Source organism: Bombus affinis, chromosome 1, assembly GCF_024516045.1.
Source record: "Bombus affinis isolate iyBomAffi1 chromosome 1, iyBomAffi1.2, whole genome shotgun sequence".
NCBI lineage: Eukaryota > Metazoa > Arthropoda > Insecta > Hymenoptera > Apidae > Bombus > Bombus affinis.
This window is the reverse complement of record NC_066344.1, coordinates 2,469,750-2,482,630: the sequence shown is the minus strand read 5'-3', so window position 1 is coordinate 2,482,630 and position 12,881 is coordinate 2,469,750. Positions and strand designations below refer to the sequence as shown.

The 12,881-nt window shown below is 39.6% G+C and overlaps 1 protein-coding gene across 2 annotated transcripts in view; it reads left to right on the top strand.

Moving 5' to 3' along the window:
* The window catches only part of LOC126923947 (titin), a 239,916-nt gene that overhangs the window by 211,872 nt on the left and 15,163 nt on the right, over positions 1-12,881 (top strand). The window contains exons 63-65 of one of the 2 annotated variants that reach the window (XM_050738320.1): positions 10-5,481; positions 5,833-5,858; positions 6,158-12,509. In XM_050738320.1, coding sequence (XP_050594277.1) covers positions 10-5,481; positions 5,833-5,858; positions 6,158-12,509 — 11,850 coding nt within the window. The remainder of the gene's footprint in view (positions 1-9; positions 5,482-5,832; positions 5,859-6,157; positions 12,510-12,881) is intronic. The other variant, XM_050739153.1, reaches the window with a different exon arrangement.

Genomic DNA, 12,881 nt, shown 5'->3' with positions numbered 1-12,881 from the left:
AGGGCAAACCTAAAAAGACCACCAAAAAGAAGATAATCAAACGAAAAGGAAAGAAGCAACAAGTGACTGAGATGGTAACCGTTGAAGAACAAGGAAAGAGACCAGTTACGACTGTAACTGAAGGTCCAACAGAAGAAGTTGTAGAAGAAATAATAAAAGCATTGCCTGCTCCAGAAAAAGAAAGACCAACTGAAGTTGAGGAGATCAGAGAACAAGTAACTGTCACTGAAGAAGTAACTAAAGAAGGCAAGCCAAAGAAAGTCACCAAGAAGAAAATCACCAGACGTAAAGGCAAAGAACAACAAGTTACGGAGGTTGTCACTGTTGAAGAACAAGATAAGCCTCCAGTTACAACTGTTATTGACGGACCAACAGAGGAACTTATAGAAGAAATAATAAAACCATTGCCTGCACCAGAGAAAATCCAACCATCTGAAGTAGAAGAGATACGTGAACAAGTGACTGTGGCAGAAGAAGTGACAATGGAAGGCAAACCTAAAAAGGTTACTAAGAAAAAGATTGTCAAACGCAAAGGAAAGGAACAACAAATCACAGAACTTGTCACTGTCGAAGAGCAAGGGAAAGCACCAGTTACTACAATTACTGAAGGTCCACTGGAGGAAGTACTAGAAGATACACTAGAAGTACTTCCTGCTCCTGAACACGCCAAACCAGGAGAAATTGAAGAGATACGTGAACAAGTAACAGTCACAGAAGAAGTAACCACAGAAGGCAAGCCTAAAAAGATTACCAAGAAGAAGGTTATTAAACGTAAAGGCAAGGAACAACAAGTGACTGAAGTGGTAACAGTCGAAGTAAAAGGCAAACGACCTGTTACAACCGTAACTGAGGGTCCTGTAGAAGAAGTAGTGCAGGAATTTGTAAAGCCTCTGTCCATAATTCAACGCGTCGAACCATCTGAAGTGGAAGAGATTCGAGAAGAAGTCACAGTCACTCAGGAAGTGACTAATGAGGGTAAACCAAAGAAGACAACCAAAAAGAAAATAATCAAACGTAAGGGCAGAGAACAACAGGTAACAGAGGTTGTCACTGTTGAAGAACAGGGTAAGAGACCTGTTAAAACTGTCTCTGAAGGACCTATTGAAGAAGTGGTTGAAGAGACACTGAAAGCTCTTCCATCACCGGAGTACGCTAAACCTGGAGAAGAAGAAGAAATACGCGAACAGGTAACCGTTACAGAAGAAGTAACGGGAGAAGGTAAACCTAAAAAGGTAACTAAAAAGAAGGTAGTAAAACGCAAAGGAAAAGAGCAACAAGTCACAGAAGTTACAACAGTCGAAGAACAAGGCAAGGCTCCTGTTACAACTGTAATTGAAGGGCCCACTGAACAATTAGTCGAGGAAATAATAAAACCATTGCCAACTCCAGAAAAAATTAAACCATTTGAAGAAGAAGAAATCCGTGAACAAGTAACTATTACGGAAGAAATCACTAAAGAAGGCAAACCTAGGAGAGTTACCAAGAAGAAAGTTATTAAACGCAAAGGAAGAGAACAGCAAATCTCTGACATTATCACAGTTGAAGAACAAGGCAAGGCACCAATTACAACTATCACTGAAGGCCCTACAGAAGAAATACTAGAAGAATCCATAAAAGCATTACCAGCTGCCGAATATGCCAAACCAGATGAAGTCGAGGAGGTTCGTGAACAAGTAACAGTTACTCAAGAGGTAACCAAAGAAGGTAAACCAAAGAAAACTACCAAGAAGAAGGTTATCAAGCGCAAAGGCAAAGTACAACAAGTTACAGAAGTTACTACTGTGGAGGAACAAGGCAAGAGACCTGTCACAACTGTCACTGAAGGTCCAGTAGAAGAAGTAGTTGAAGACATGCTGAAACCACTACCAACTCCAGAATTTGTCAAACCATCTGAAGTAGAAGAAGTCCATGAACAGGTAACTATCACTGAGGAAGTAACCAAGGAAGGAAAACCCAAGAAGGTGAAGAAAAAGAAAGTAATTACGCGCAAAGGAAGAGAACAGCAGGTATCTGAAGTAGTAACAATTGAGGAACAGGGAAAAGCTCCAGTTACAACTGTTATTGAAGGTCCTACAGAAGAAATCGTTGAAGAAACGATTAAAACATTATCAGGCCCAGAATATGCCAAACCGGGTGAGGAAGAAGAAATTCGTGAACAAGTTACTGTCACCCAAGAAGTCACTGAAGAAGGGAAACCAAAAAAGATCACCAAAAAGAAGGTCATTAAGCGTAAAGGCAAAAAACAACAGGTGACTGAAGTTGTTACCATCGAAGAACAAGGAAAGAGACCTGCGACAACCGTCACTGAAGGTGCCGTCGAGGAAATAGTAGAGGAAATGGTAAAACCATTACCTGCTGCAAAACGTGTGAAACCTACTGAAGTAGAAGAAGTTCGTGAACAAGTAACTATCACTGAAGAGATAACTAAGGAAGGTAAACCAACGAAAGTCACCAAGAAAAAGCAGATCAAACGTAAAGGAAAGCAACAACAGGTTACTGAAGTAGTTACTATCGAAGAACAAGGCAAGGCTCCAGTTACAACTGTCACTGAAGGTCCAACAGAAGAAGTAGTCGAAGAAACGCTGAAAGCTCTACCAGCACCTAAATATGCTAAACCATCAGAAATCGAAGAGCTTCGTGAACAAGTCACTGTGACCCAAGAAATTACAAAAGAAGGTAAACCAAAGAAAACAATTAAAAAGAGGGTTGTCAGACGTAAAGGACCACAACAGCAAGTAACAGAAGTTGTCACAGTCGAGGAGGAAGGAAAAGCTCCTGTCACAACCGTAACTGAGGGGCCTGTTGAAGAACTGATTGATGATATAATAAAACCACTTCCTATTCCAGAACATGTGAAACCAACTGAAGTTGAAGAAGTTCGCGAACAAGTGACTGTCACTGAAGAAGTTACTAAGGAAGGTAAACCTAAGAAGGTCACGAAGAAGAAGATCATCAGACGCAAAGGAAGAGAGCAACAAGTGTCTGAAGTTATCACTGTTGAAGAACTAGGCAAACTTCCAGTTACAACTGTTACTGAAGGTCCTACAGAAGAAATAGTGGAAGAGGCGCTAAAAGCTCTTCCTGCCCCAAAACATGCTAAACCAGGAGAAGTTGAAGAGGTCCGTGAACAAGTTACAGTTACGCAAGAAGTGACAAAAGAAGGCAAACCCAAGAAAGTCACCAAAAAGAAGGTTATCAAACGCAGAGGAAAAGAACAACAAGTAACAGAGATTGTCACTATTGAAGAAAAAGGAAAGAGACCTGTCACAACTGTCACTGAAGGTCCTATTGAAGAAGTTATCGAAGAAATCGTAAAAGCACTTCCTATTACAGAACGTATAGAGCCTACAGAAAAGGCGGAGGCACCCGAAGAAGTGGAAGTGACTGAGATCGTTACGAAAGAAGGCAAATCGAAAAAGGTCATTAAAAAGAAAGTTCCTAAGAAAGTTCTTATATCTGAAGAAGAGAAGATCGAAGCACCTGAAGCTCCAGAAGTTCCTCTAGAAATTGCTAAGAAGAAACCTGTCAAACTCCAACGTATGAAAATAACCAAATTCGAAGCCACAAAACTCGAAGTACAAGAAGTATCGGTGGATAAACCTCAGTTCGCTCAAATTAAATTACGCAAGACTCCAACTGTTAAACGCCCAGTGGAGAAAAAAGACAAACTTCCACGCGTTCTTCTTCGAAGCCGAATTACATCTATTGAGTGGCCTCCAGCGATAAAACATTTGAAGATCGAAGAGCTCGAACCAAACGAGATCCAAAATGGTATCTTATCTCGCAACATTGAAGAAGCTGATAAATTACCAAAACCAAAGAGGAAGAGGATCAAACGCATAGAAAAAGAAATAGCAAAGCTTGAAAAGTTGGATCAGGAGTTCGAGGAGTTAAAGAAAGAATTACCACTAGAGAAGCTTGAAGAACCTGTACCAGAAGTAAAACCAGAGAAGAAAGTTAAAAAGAAAAAACCTGTTGAGAAGGTTGAAGGTGAAAAACCTCAGTTGATGAGGATCAGTATCAAGGAACAGAAAGCAATTAAACCTAAGATCGAAGAACCAGCTACTCCTTTATTCGCGCAAATTAAACTAAAGAAAGCTCCTGTCAAACCGAAGAAAAAAGAAGACAAGGATGAAAAGTTCCCTAAAATTCTTCTACGCAGCCGTATCACAGAACACGAATGGCCACCGTCGGTTAAATATCCAATTATAACCGAACTTGAACCTAATTACGTACAGAATGGTATTCTGTCTCGCACCATGGAAGAAGCACTGAAGTTAAAGAAGATAAGACATAAGAAGGTGAAACTTCCAGAGAAAGAAATAACAGAATTAGAGAAAGTGGATCAAGAATTTGAAGAATTGAAGAAAGTTCCATTAGAAAAGGTAGAAGAAATGGCACCATATGAACGTAAATCTAAACCAGAAAAACCTGAAGAAGAAAAACCGAAGAAATTGAAAATAGGCAAAGGAAAGCCGCGAATTGTAGAAGAGGAAAAACCAGAGACTGTCAAACTGAAGAAGATACCAGAAAAGGTTCCAAGTGTCTTAGAAGAAGAGGCTCCCGTTCCAAAGAAAAAAGAAGAAAAAGAAAAACCAAAGAAAGAAAAAGAAGAGAAGGAATATCCTGAATTAAAACCATTTGAACCTTATGAGATAGAAGCTCCAGAAGTTGAACTGGAAGAAAGAGAGGTGCCAGAGTATCCTGAGCCGGGAAAGAAAATCCCTAAGAAAGTTCCAAGCAAAAAACCAAAGAAAGAACGTAAAACGCCAACTCAGGAAACCGACGCTATTCCAATAGTACCTGGAATTCCAAAACCAGAAGAATCGGAAGAAGAAGAAGAAATAAAGAGAAGAATTCCTGAAAGAGAAGCTCCAAAGGAGGAGCCAGAGAAAATCAAACTGAAACCTTGGAAAAAACCGGAAGAAAAGGAAGAGGAGGAGAAGAAGCCCGAAGATTATCTGAAATTCGTTCCCAAAGACGGCGACATTGTCGAAACTGTTGAGGTTGTTACAACCGTAATTACTGAAGAAATACCTGAAAAGAAACCGCGAAAGATCAAAAAGAAGAAAACCACGACCAAACGTGGTGACGAGAAACCAATAGTTGTTGAAGAGACAACGATAGAAGAAGAAGGCGAAGAGCCAGTCGTAACTGTCGAAGAAATTGTCAAAGATAAACCAATGGTATTGCCGATAGAATCGATTGTACCAGCCGCGCCTGTCGAAGAGGTCAAAGAAGAGATCGTAACGAGCGAGATCGTGACCGAGGAAGGAACAAAGAAAACTGTACGCAAAAGGCGTGTCACCAGGAAATACGAAGGTAAAGAACAGGTCACTGAAGAGGTGACCGTGGAAGAGGAAGGTAAAGAACCATTAACAGCAACAATAGAAATCCACGAAGACACTACACCAGAAATACACGAAAAACCAAAACACAAAAGACCGACAAAACCTAAAGCTGACAAGAATGTGACAGAAGGTAAGCCTATTTCTTACGTATTACTATCATCTCATACAACTATATATATATATACGTTTACCCTTAATCATGTCATTATTCATTTATCAAATAGTGCATAAATATATTATACGATATAAACAGAACAAGATACAAAGACATGATGGACAAATATACTTATATTTTTATACTTTATACATGTAACATTGATCGGTGTACCTGTTGATGAGCTATTGGTTTATATATATATGCTTTCTATATCGATACTTCGTTTATTCGTTAATGGTTTGTTAAGTGGTTTCTGCCATATAGAAATGCTTAATGTGGAGAATATTTGTTGAGCAGATCTAAAACATTTTGTTCTTTTCACAGATGTCACGGAAGAAGTGGTTGAAAAGGTAGGATTTATGACTGACCGTTAGATTGTTTTATTTGGGTAGGTCATCTCATAGATAATGTAATTTTTAACATATGTATAGATTAAATAAAAATAATCGAGTGTTTGTTACAAATTAAGAGGAGATCATAGTGTAACAAGAAATAAAAACGAAACCAAAAATAAAAATCAATTCTTTCCACGCATCAAAAATACAATATTTCAAAAATAAAAAAGCACACTACTTATGAAATGACCTACTAAAATGTCTAAAATTAATAATACAAGTACAAATTACTTATTTTTTTAACGAAAAAACAGGAAATCATCGAGGAAGTCAAACCTATCAAAAAGATCATCAAAAAGAGGAAGCCAGTGCCGGGTAAAGACGAAGTAACAGAGGAGGTCGTGGAAGAGATAATAATAGAGCAACCGCAAGAAGAAGAAGCTCGACCAATCATAGAAGAAGTAGAAACAGTGACGATCACTGAACACGATGTACGAAAAGCTCCAAAGAAGAAGAAGGAGGTAGTCATCAAAGAGGAAGAAGAGATCTTTGAAACAATCGAAACACCCACTCAGAAAATAATTCGAAAGAAGATTCGTCCAATGAAGAAAGGAGAGGAAGAGATCGTGGTGGAAGAGATAATTCAGAAGCCACTAGAAGAAATAACCAAAATGGAGGAAGAACAAATAGTAGAAGTCGTTGAGACACCCACTAAGAAAGTAGTAAAAAGGAAGAAAGCTATAGTGAAAGATGACGGTGTTCCTGAAGAGATCGTTGAAGAAATTATTATCGAAAAGCCACAAAAAGAAAAAGCGAAACCTAAGGTAGAAGAAGGAAAAGAAACGGTTAAAGTAACAAAGGTTGATCTGAAGAAAGCACCGAAGAAACCTGAAGAGGTAGTAGAAGAAGAAGAAGAGATCATTGAAACAATTGAGACACCAACAAAGAAGATCATTCGAAAGAAACCTAAAGATAAGAAGGAAAAGGTAGTGGAAGAAGTTATACAGAAGACCATAGAGGAAGCAAAAGCCATGGAAGAAAGTGAAATCGTAGAAATCATTGAAACACCAACGAAGAAAATAATCAAGAAGAAGAAAGCTACAATCACAGAAGGCAAAACTCCTGAGGAACAAATCGAAGAGATCGTGATTGAGAAACCTGTTAAAGAAAAAGCCAAAAAGAAAATTCTACCAAAAGAGGGTTTAGAAATCACTGAAATTATTACCGAAACTTCTGTCGAGGAGTTGCTTGAGGAGAAGGTTAAACCTGAGGAAGCCAAACCCTTGGAAGTGGAAGAAGAGAAGGCAGAAGTTACTGAGGTAGAAGTAAAGAAAGTTCCAAAGAAGAAGAAGAAACCAGTTACAGCCCTTGAAGTCGAAGAGAAGGACGAAGCTGTGGAAGAAATAAAACCTGAGGTACCTAAAGAAGAAAAGGCGAAACCAACTGTTATAGAGAAAGAAGGTGTTGAAGTGACTGAAGTGATTTCTGAAGTGACCACGGAGAAACTTCCTGAGGAGGTTAAACCTAAGAAGAAAAAGGCTACTGAGATTAAGGAGATAGAAGAAAAGGTGATCAAAAAAGAGGTTAAAGTGAAGGAAGCACCGAAAGAAGGTGTGTCTGAAACTGAAGAACAGCCAGAGGAAGAAGTACAAGAACTTATAACTGAGAAGCCAAAGAAGATTAAAGCCAAGAAAGAAATTACGCCTCAAGATGGTATTATAACCACTGAAGTTATTTCCACAACTGCGGAAGAAGAATTACAAGTGCAGAAACCAGAAGAAGATAAAGCTAAAATAATCGAAGAGAAGGAAGAGAAAGCAGAAGTAAAAGAAAAGAAGGTTACTGTAAAGAAGGCTCCTAAGAAGAAATTAACACCGAAGGAAGCTGAAGAAGAACAAGTAGAGGAAATTGTGGAAGAGATTACAGTGGAAGAACCAAAGAAAAGGAAGGCTAAGAAGACTGTCCTTCCGAAGGAAGAGTTACAAACGACTGAAGTAGTTACTGAAATTACTGCAGAAGAAATAAAAGAAGAAATGCCAAGGGAAGAGAAGGCTATTCCTAAAGAGGAAGAAAAGGTTGAAGAAGAGGCAACGGTTACCGAGGTTTCTGTGAAGAAGGTACCTAAGAAGAAGAAAAAGGAGGAAGTTGTGACGAACGGTGAAGTGATTGAAGAGAAACCGAAAGTAAAGGAAATTCCTGAAGAGAAACCGGAAGTAAAGGAAGAAAAACCAGAGGAAGTGAAACCAGAAAAAGAAAGAGAAAAAGAAGTGGAAACGGAGGAAGAGAAACCAAAAGAAAAACCAAAGAAGAAGAAAATCACAGCAGAAAAGAAACCCACCGTTGTAGAAGAAGAACAACACGAGGAGAAGATAGAAAAAATACCAGAAGAGAAGCCAAAGATGGTCAAAGCCAAGAAGGAGGTTATTCCAAAGGATGCCGTTGAAACCACAGAAGTTGTCCCAGAAACCGTTGCTGAGGAAACACCAACGAGGAAACCTGAAGAACGCAAGGCTGTACCAGTCGAAGAGAAACTGAAAGAAGAAGTAGTAATCGAAAAGGTTCCTATAGAGGAAGCTTCGAAAGAGGAAAAGGAAGAAATATCGGAAGAGAAACCAGAAGAAGTCCCTGAGAAACCAAAGGAAGCAAAGGTTGTGAAGAAGAGAAAGAAGAAGATAGTGAAGAAAGATGAAATCGAGGAATGGGTCGAACCGGAATACGAACGACCTGTACTGGAACCCATGCCTGAGAAGATTCAATGGGAACCAAAGAAAAAGAAAGAGAAGAAACCTTTGCCAGAATCTTTGCAAAAATTGGTCCCTCAAAAAATCGAAAGAAAAGAGATCAAACCCACGAAGCTCAAGTACTCAGAACCAACTGAAACCGTTCAATTCGCTGCGATTAAATTGAAAAAAGTGACAGTTTCAAGAAAGAAGGTAGTTGAAGAAGCCAAATTCCCGAAGATCATGTTACGAAGCAGACTTACATTCGTCGGTGACTATCCGCCTGAAATTCAATATCCAAAGATAACAGAACTCGAAGAGAATCCGGTTCAATCTGGTATTCTGTCTAGAAACACCGAGGAAGCTCTGGAAGTGCTGAAGCGAAAGGTGAAGAAGGTTAAACTTCCTAAGAAAGAAATTACAGAATTGGAAAAATTGGATCAAGAATTCGAAGAATTAAAGAAGGTACCTTTGGAGAAAGTGGAGGATAAATCGATATACGAACGTCCGCCGAAGAAGCCTGCAGAAAAACCAGAAGAGCCACAGAAGTTGGTCGTTGGCAAAGGCAAGGTACCTAAAGAAGAAAAGGTGGAACCTGAAAAGGTGAAACTAAAGAAGGTTCCTGAAAAGAAGCCAGAAGAAATTGAAGAACCATTAAAGAAACCACCCAAACCAGTACCTGAAGAGGAAGTGAAACCAGAGAAAAAAGAAAAACCAAAGGTGAAATTAGAACACGATGAGTTAAAGCCTTTGGATTTCGAGAGACCGGAACTGGAGAAATATGAACCAGAGAAATACGAAGAACCAGAAAAACCAGCACCAGAGCCAGTTCCAAAACCATACGAACCAGAAGAGAAGAAGAAGCCAGATCAAGAGATCGAACAGATTCCGTTGATAAAGGGGAAACCGAAACCACAAGAGGCGGATAAAGAACCTGAAGTTAAGTTCAGAATACCTCAAAAAGACAAGCCAGAAGAGGAACCAGAGAAGATAACGTTAAAGGGCTGGAAAAAAGACAAACCTGAGGACGAAGGTGTGGAAGAGTTCCCAGCGAAGGAAGAAGAGGAAGCTCCTAAAGTACCCAAAGAAGAATTTGAAGAAACCACTGTGAAGCGTAAAGTGAAACCAAAGAAACCCAAAGAGAAGGTTCCTAAGGAGGAAGAGGTAACGCTGAAGGAGCCTGAAAAGCCAGAGGAAGTTCCAGAAGTAGTAGAAGATATCACTTTGAAAAAGGAACCAGAGAAACCTATTGAAGAAGCTCCTGCTGAACTTACCATCAAGAAGCCAGTTGTGAAGGAGAAAGAAGTACAAGAAGAAGAAATAGTGACTGAAGTGACGTTAAAGAAGAAACCGGAGAAACCTGAAGAAGTGGTTGAAGAAGCAATTGTGAAGAAGCCAAAGAAGAAGAAGCCCGTAAAAGAAGAAGAGGCTGTTGAAGTTACAATAAAAAAGAAAGAGGAAGTGGAAGAAGAAATTAAAGAAGACGTTGTTATAAAGAAGAAGCCAGAGGAGAAGGCGCCTGCAGAAGTGGTTGAAGAAGTCATTTTGAAAAAACCAGAAGAAAAAACTGCTGAAGAAGTAACTGAAAAAATAGAGACACCTAAAAGGAAGAAACCTGTGGAGGAAGAAATTGCAGACGAGGTCACTATTAAGAAACCAGTTGTGGCAGAAAAGGAGGAAGAAGATGTTCCTGAACAGGTAACGCTAAAGAAGAAGAAGCCAAAGGAAAAACCCGTTCCAGAAGAAGTAACCGAAAAAGTTACACTGAAACCGGTTCCGAAAGAAGAAGAAAGAGCACCAGAGGAAGTAACTGAGAAAGTGGAGATGAAGAAACCTAAGAAAAAGAAGCCAGTGGTTGACGAAGCTGCCGATGAAGTTACTATCAAGAAACCAGTGCCGGTTGAAAAGGAAGAAGAAGAAATTATAGAAGAAGTAACATTGAAAAAGAAGAAACCAAAGGAAAAATCGGTTCCAGAAGAAGTGATTGAAGAAATTACACTGAAACCAGTTCCTAAAGAAGAAGAAAAGGCACCGGACGAAGTAAGTGAGAAAGTGGAGGTGAAGAAACCTAAAGAGAAAAAACCAGTGGTAGAAGAAGCTGCTGATGAAGTTACTATCAAGAAGCCAGTGCCAGTAGAAAAAGAAGAAGAAGAAATTATAGAAGAAGTAACATTGAAGAAGAAGAAACCAAAGGATAAACCGGTTCCAGTAGAAGTGATTGAAGAGGTTACACTGAAGCCAATTCCGAAAGAAGAAGAAAAGGCACCGGAGGAAGTAAGTGAGAAAGTGGAGGTGAAGAAACCTAAAGAGAAGAAACCAGTGGTGGAAGAAGCTGCCGATGAAGTTACTATCAAGAAGCCAGTGCCAGTTGAAAAAGAAGAAGAAGAAATTATAGAAGAAGTAACATTGAAGAAGAAGAAACCAAAGAAGAAACCGATTCCAGAAGAAGTGATTGAAGAAGTTACACTGAAACCAGTTCTGAAAGAAGAAGAAAAGGCACCGGAGGAAGTAAGTGAGAAAGTGGAGGTGAAGAAACCTAAAGAGAAGAAACCAGTGGTGGAAGAAGCTGCCGATGAAGTTACTATCAAGAAACCAGTGCCGGTTGAAAAAGAAGAAGAAGAAATTATAGAAGAAGTAACATTGAAAAAGAAGAAACCAAAGGAGAAACCGGTCCCAGAAGAAGTGATTGAAGAAGTTACACTGAAACCAGTTCCAAAGGTAGAAGAAAAGGCACCAGAGGAAGTAAGTGAGAAAGTAGATGTGAAAAAACCGAAGAAAAAGAAGCCCGTAGTCGAAGAAGCTGCCGATGAAGTCACTATTAAGAAACCTGTCCCTGTAGAGAAGGAAGAAGAGGAAATTATAGAGGAAGTAACATTTAAGAAGAAGAAACCAAAAGAAAAACCGCTAACAGAGGAAGAAGAGGTTGCTGAAGTGACTCTCACGAAACCAAAACCAGTGGAGGAAGAAAAGAAACCGGAAGAAGTAGAAATATCATTGAAAAAGAAACCAAAGAAAAAGCCATTCGTCGAAGAAGAAGCTGCCGAGGTAACTATCAAAAAATTAGTTCCTACCGAAGCGGAGGAGGCTCCTGAAGAGATTACCATCAAAAAGAAGAAGAAGCCAGAAAAGAAACCAACGCCAGTCACGGAAGAGGTTGAAGAAACTGCCGTGACCATAAAGAAGGCTCGAGCTCCTGAGGAACCTAAAGAAGAAGAAGAAACATCGACCGATGTACAAATAAAGAAGAAGAAACCCATACGTAAAGTTACGGAAGAGGTAGCTGAAGAACTAACGATCAAAAAGATCGAAGAAGTAGAACAACCAGAAGAAGAAGAAGAAGAGGTCCAAGAATTCACAGTCAAAAGGAAACCTCCAAAGCTGCCTCCAAAACCAATCGAAGAAATCTACGAAGATGTTACTCTTCGAAAGTTACGTCCAAAGAAGAAACCAAGGCCAGATATCAAAGAAGTAACAGAAGCAGAAAATGTAACGTTCCGACCACGTTCTACGAAGACCAAAGAAGATGTAGAGCAGGAATTCAAGATCTCGTTGAACACTTACGAGGAAGAAGACATTTCTATGTCCGGTAAGGTTAAACTGAAACCTAAGAAACGACCGATGACGTACTCTGAAGAAGCAGGGGAAGAAACCATCAAAATTATGCAAGAAGTCGAAGACGACTCTGGGCCAATTATAGAAGAGATCATAGAATCAGACGAGGAGGCTAGAGATGAATATAGTATAGAAGAATTAGAAACTGATGAGATGAGAGTGCCACTGCGGAGGAGAAAGAAGAAGGAACCAAGGCCATATAAGGTGGAAGATATCGAAGAAGGTGACGTGAGCTTGAAATTGAAACGCGAGAGGAAATATTCGGTGGAGGAAGCTGACGAAACGTTGGCGCTGAAGTTGAAGAGCAAGAGACGAGTTTCCACCTTCGACGAAGGTTCGAGAGGATTTTTCGATTTCCGCTTTCGCAGATAACGTTTAATCTGATGTAACGTGCTTTCAGCTAATATTAACGTGCTTCGTCAGACCATAAGGTGCATTTAGTGAGTATGCTTGCCCCTAACATCCTTCTGCCTCCGAAACGAAGCCTCGCCTACAATCTTCCGCTTCTTAATCCACTGCGAATGAAAAGCATATCGGTACTTCCCATAACGTACTTCAACAAAAATGGCAGTAGAACGCTGTATAACGAATTTTTAGCGGCATTAGGTCTATTAGCGACACATGTACTCGTGATAGACGAGTATGATTGTATGATATCGTAAAATATATAGAATATATTGACGCTTCGATTTTCGGCATCAGTCGT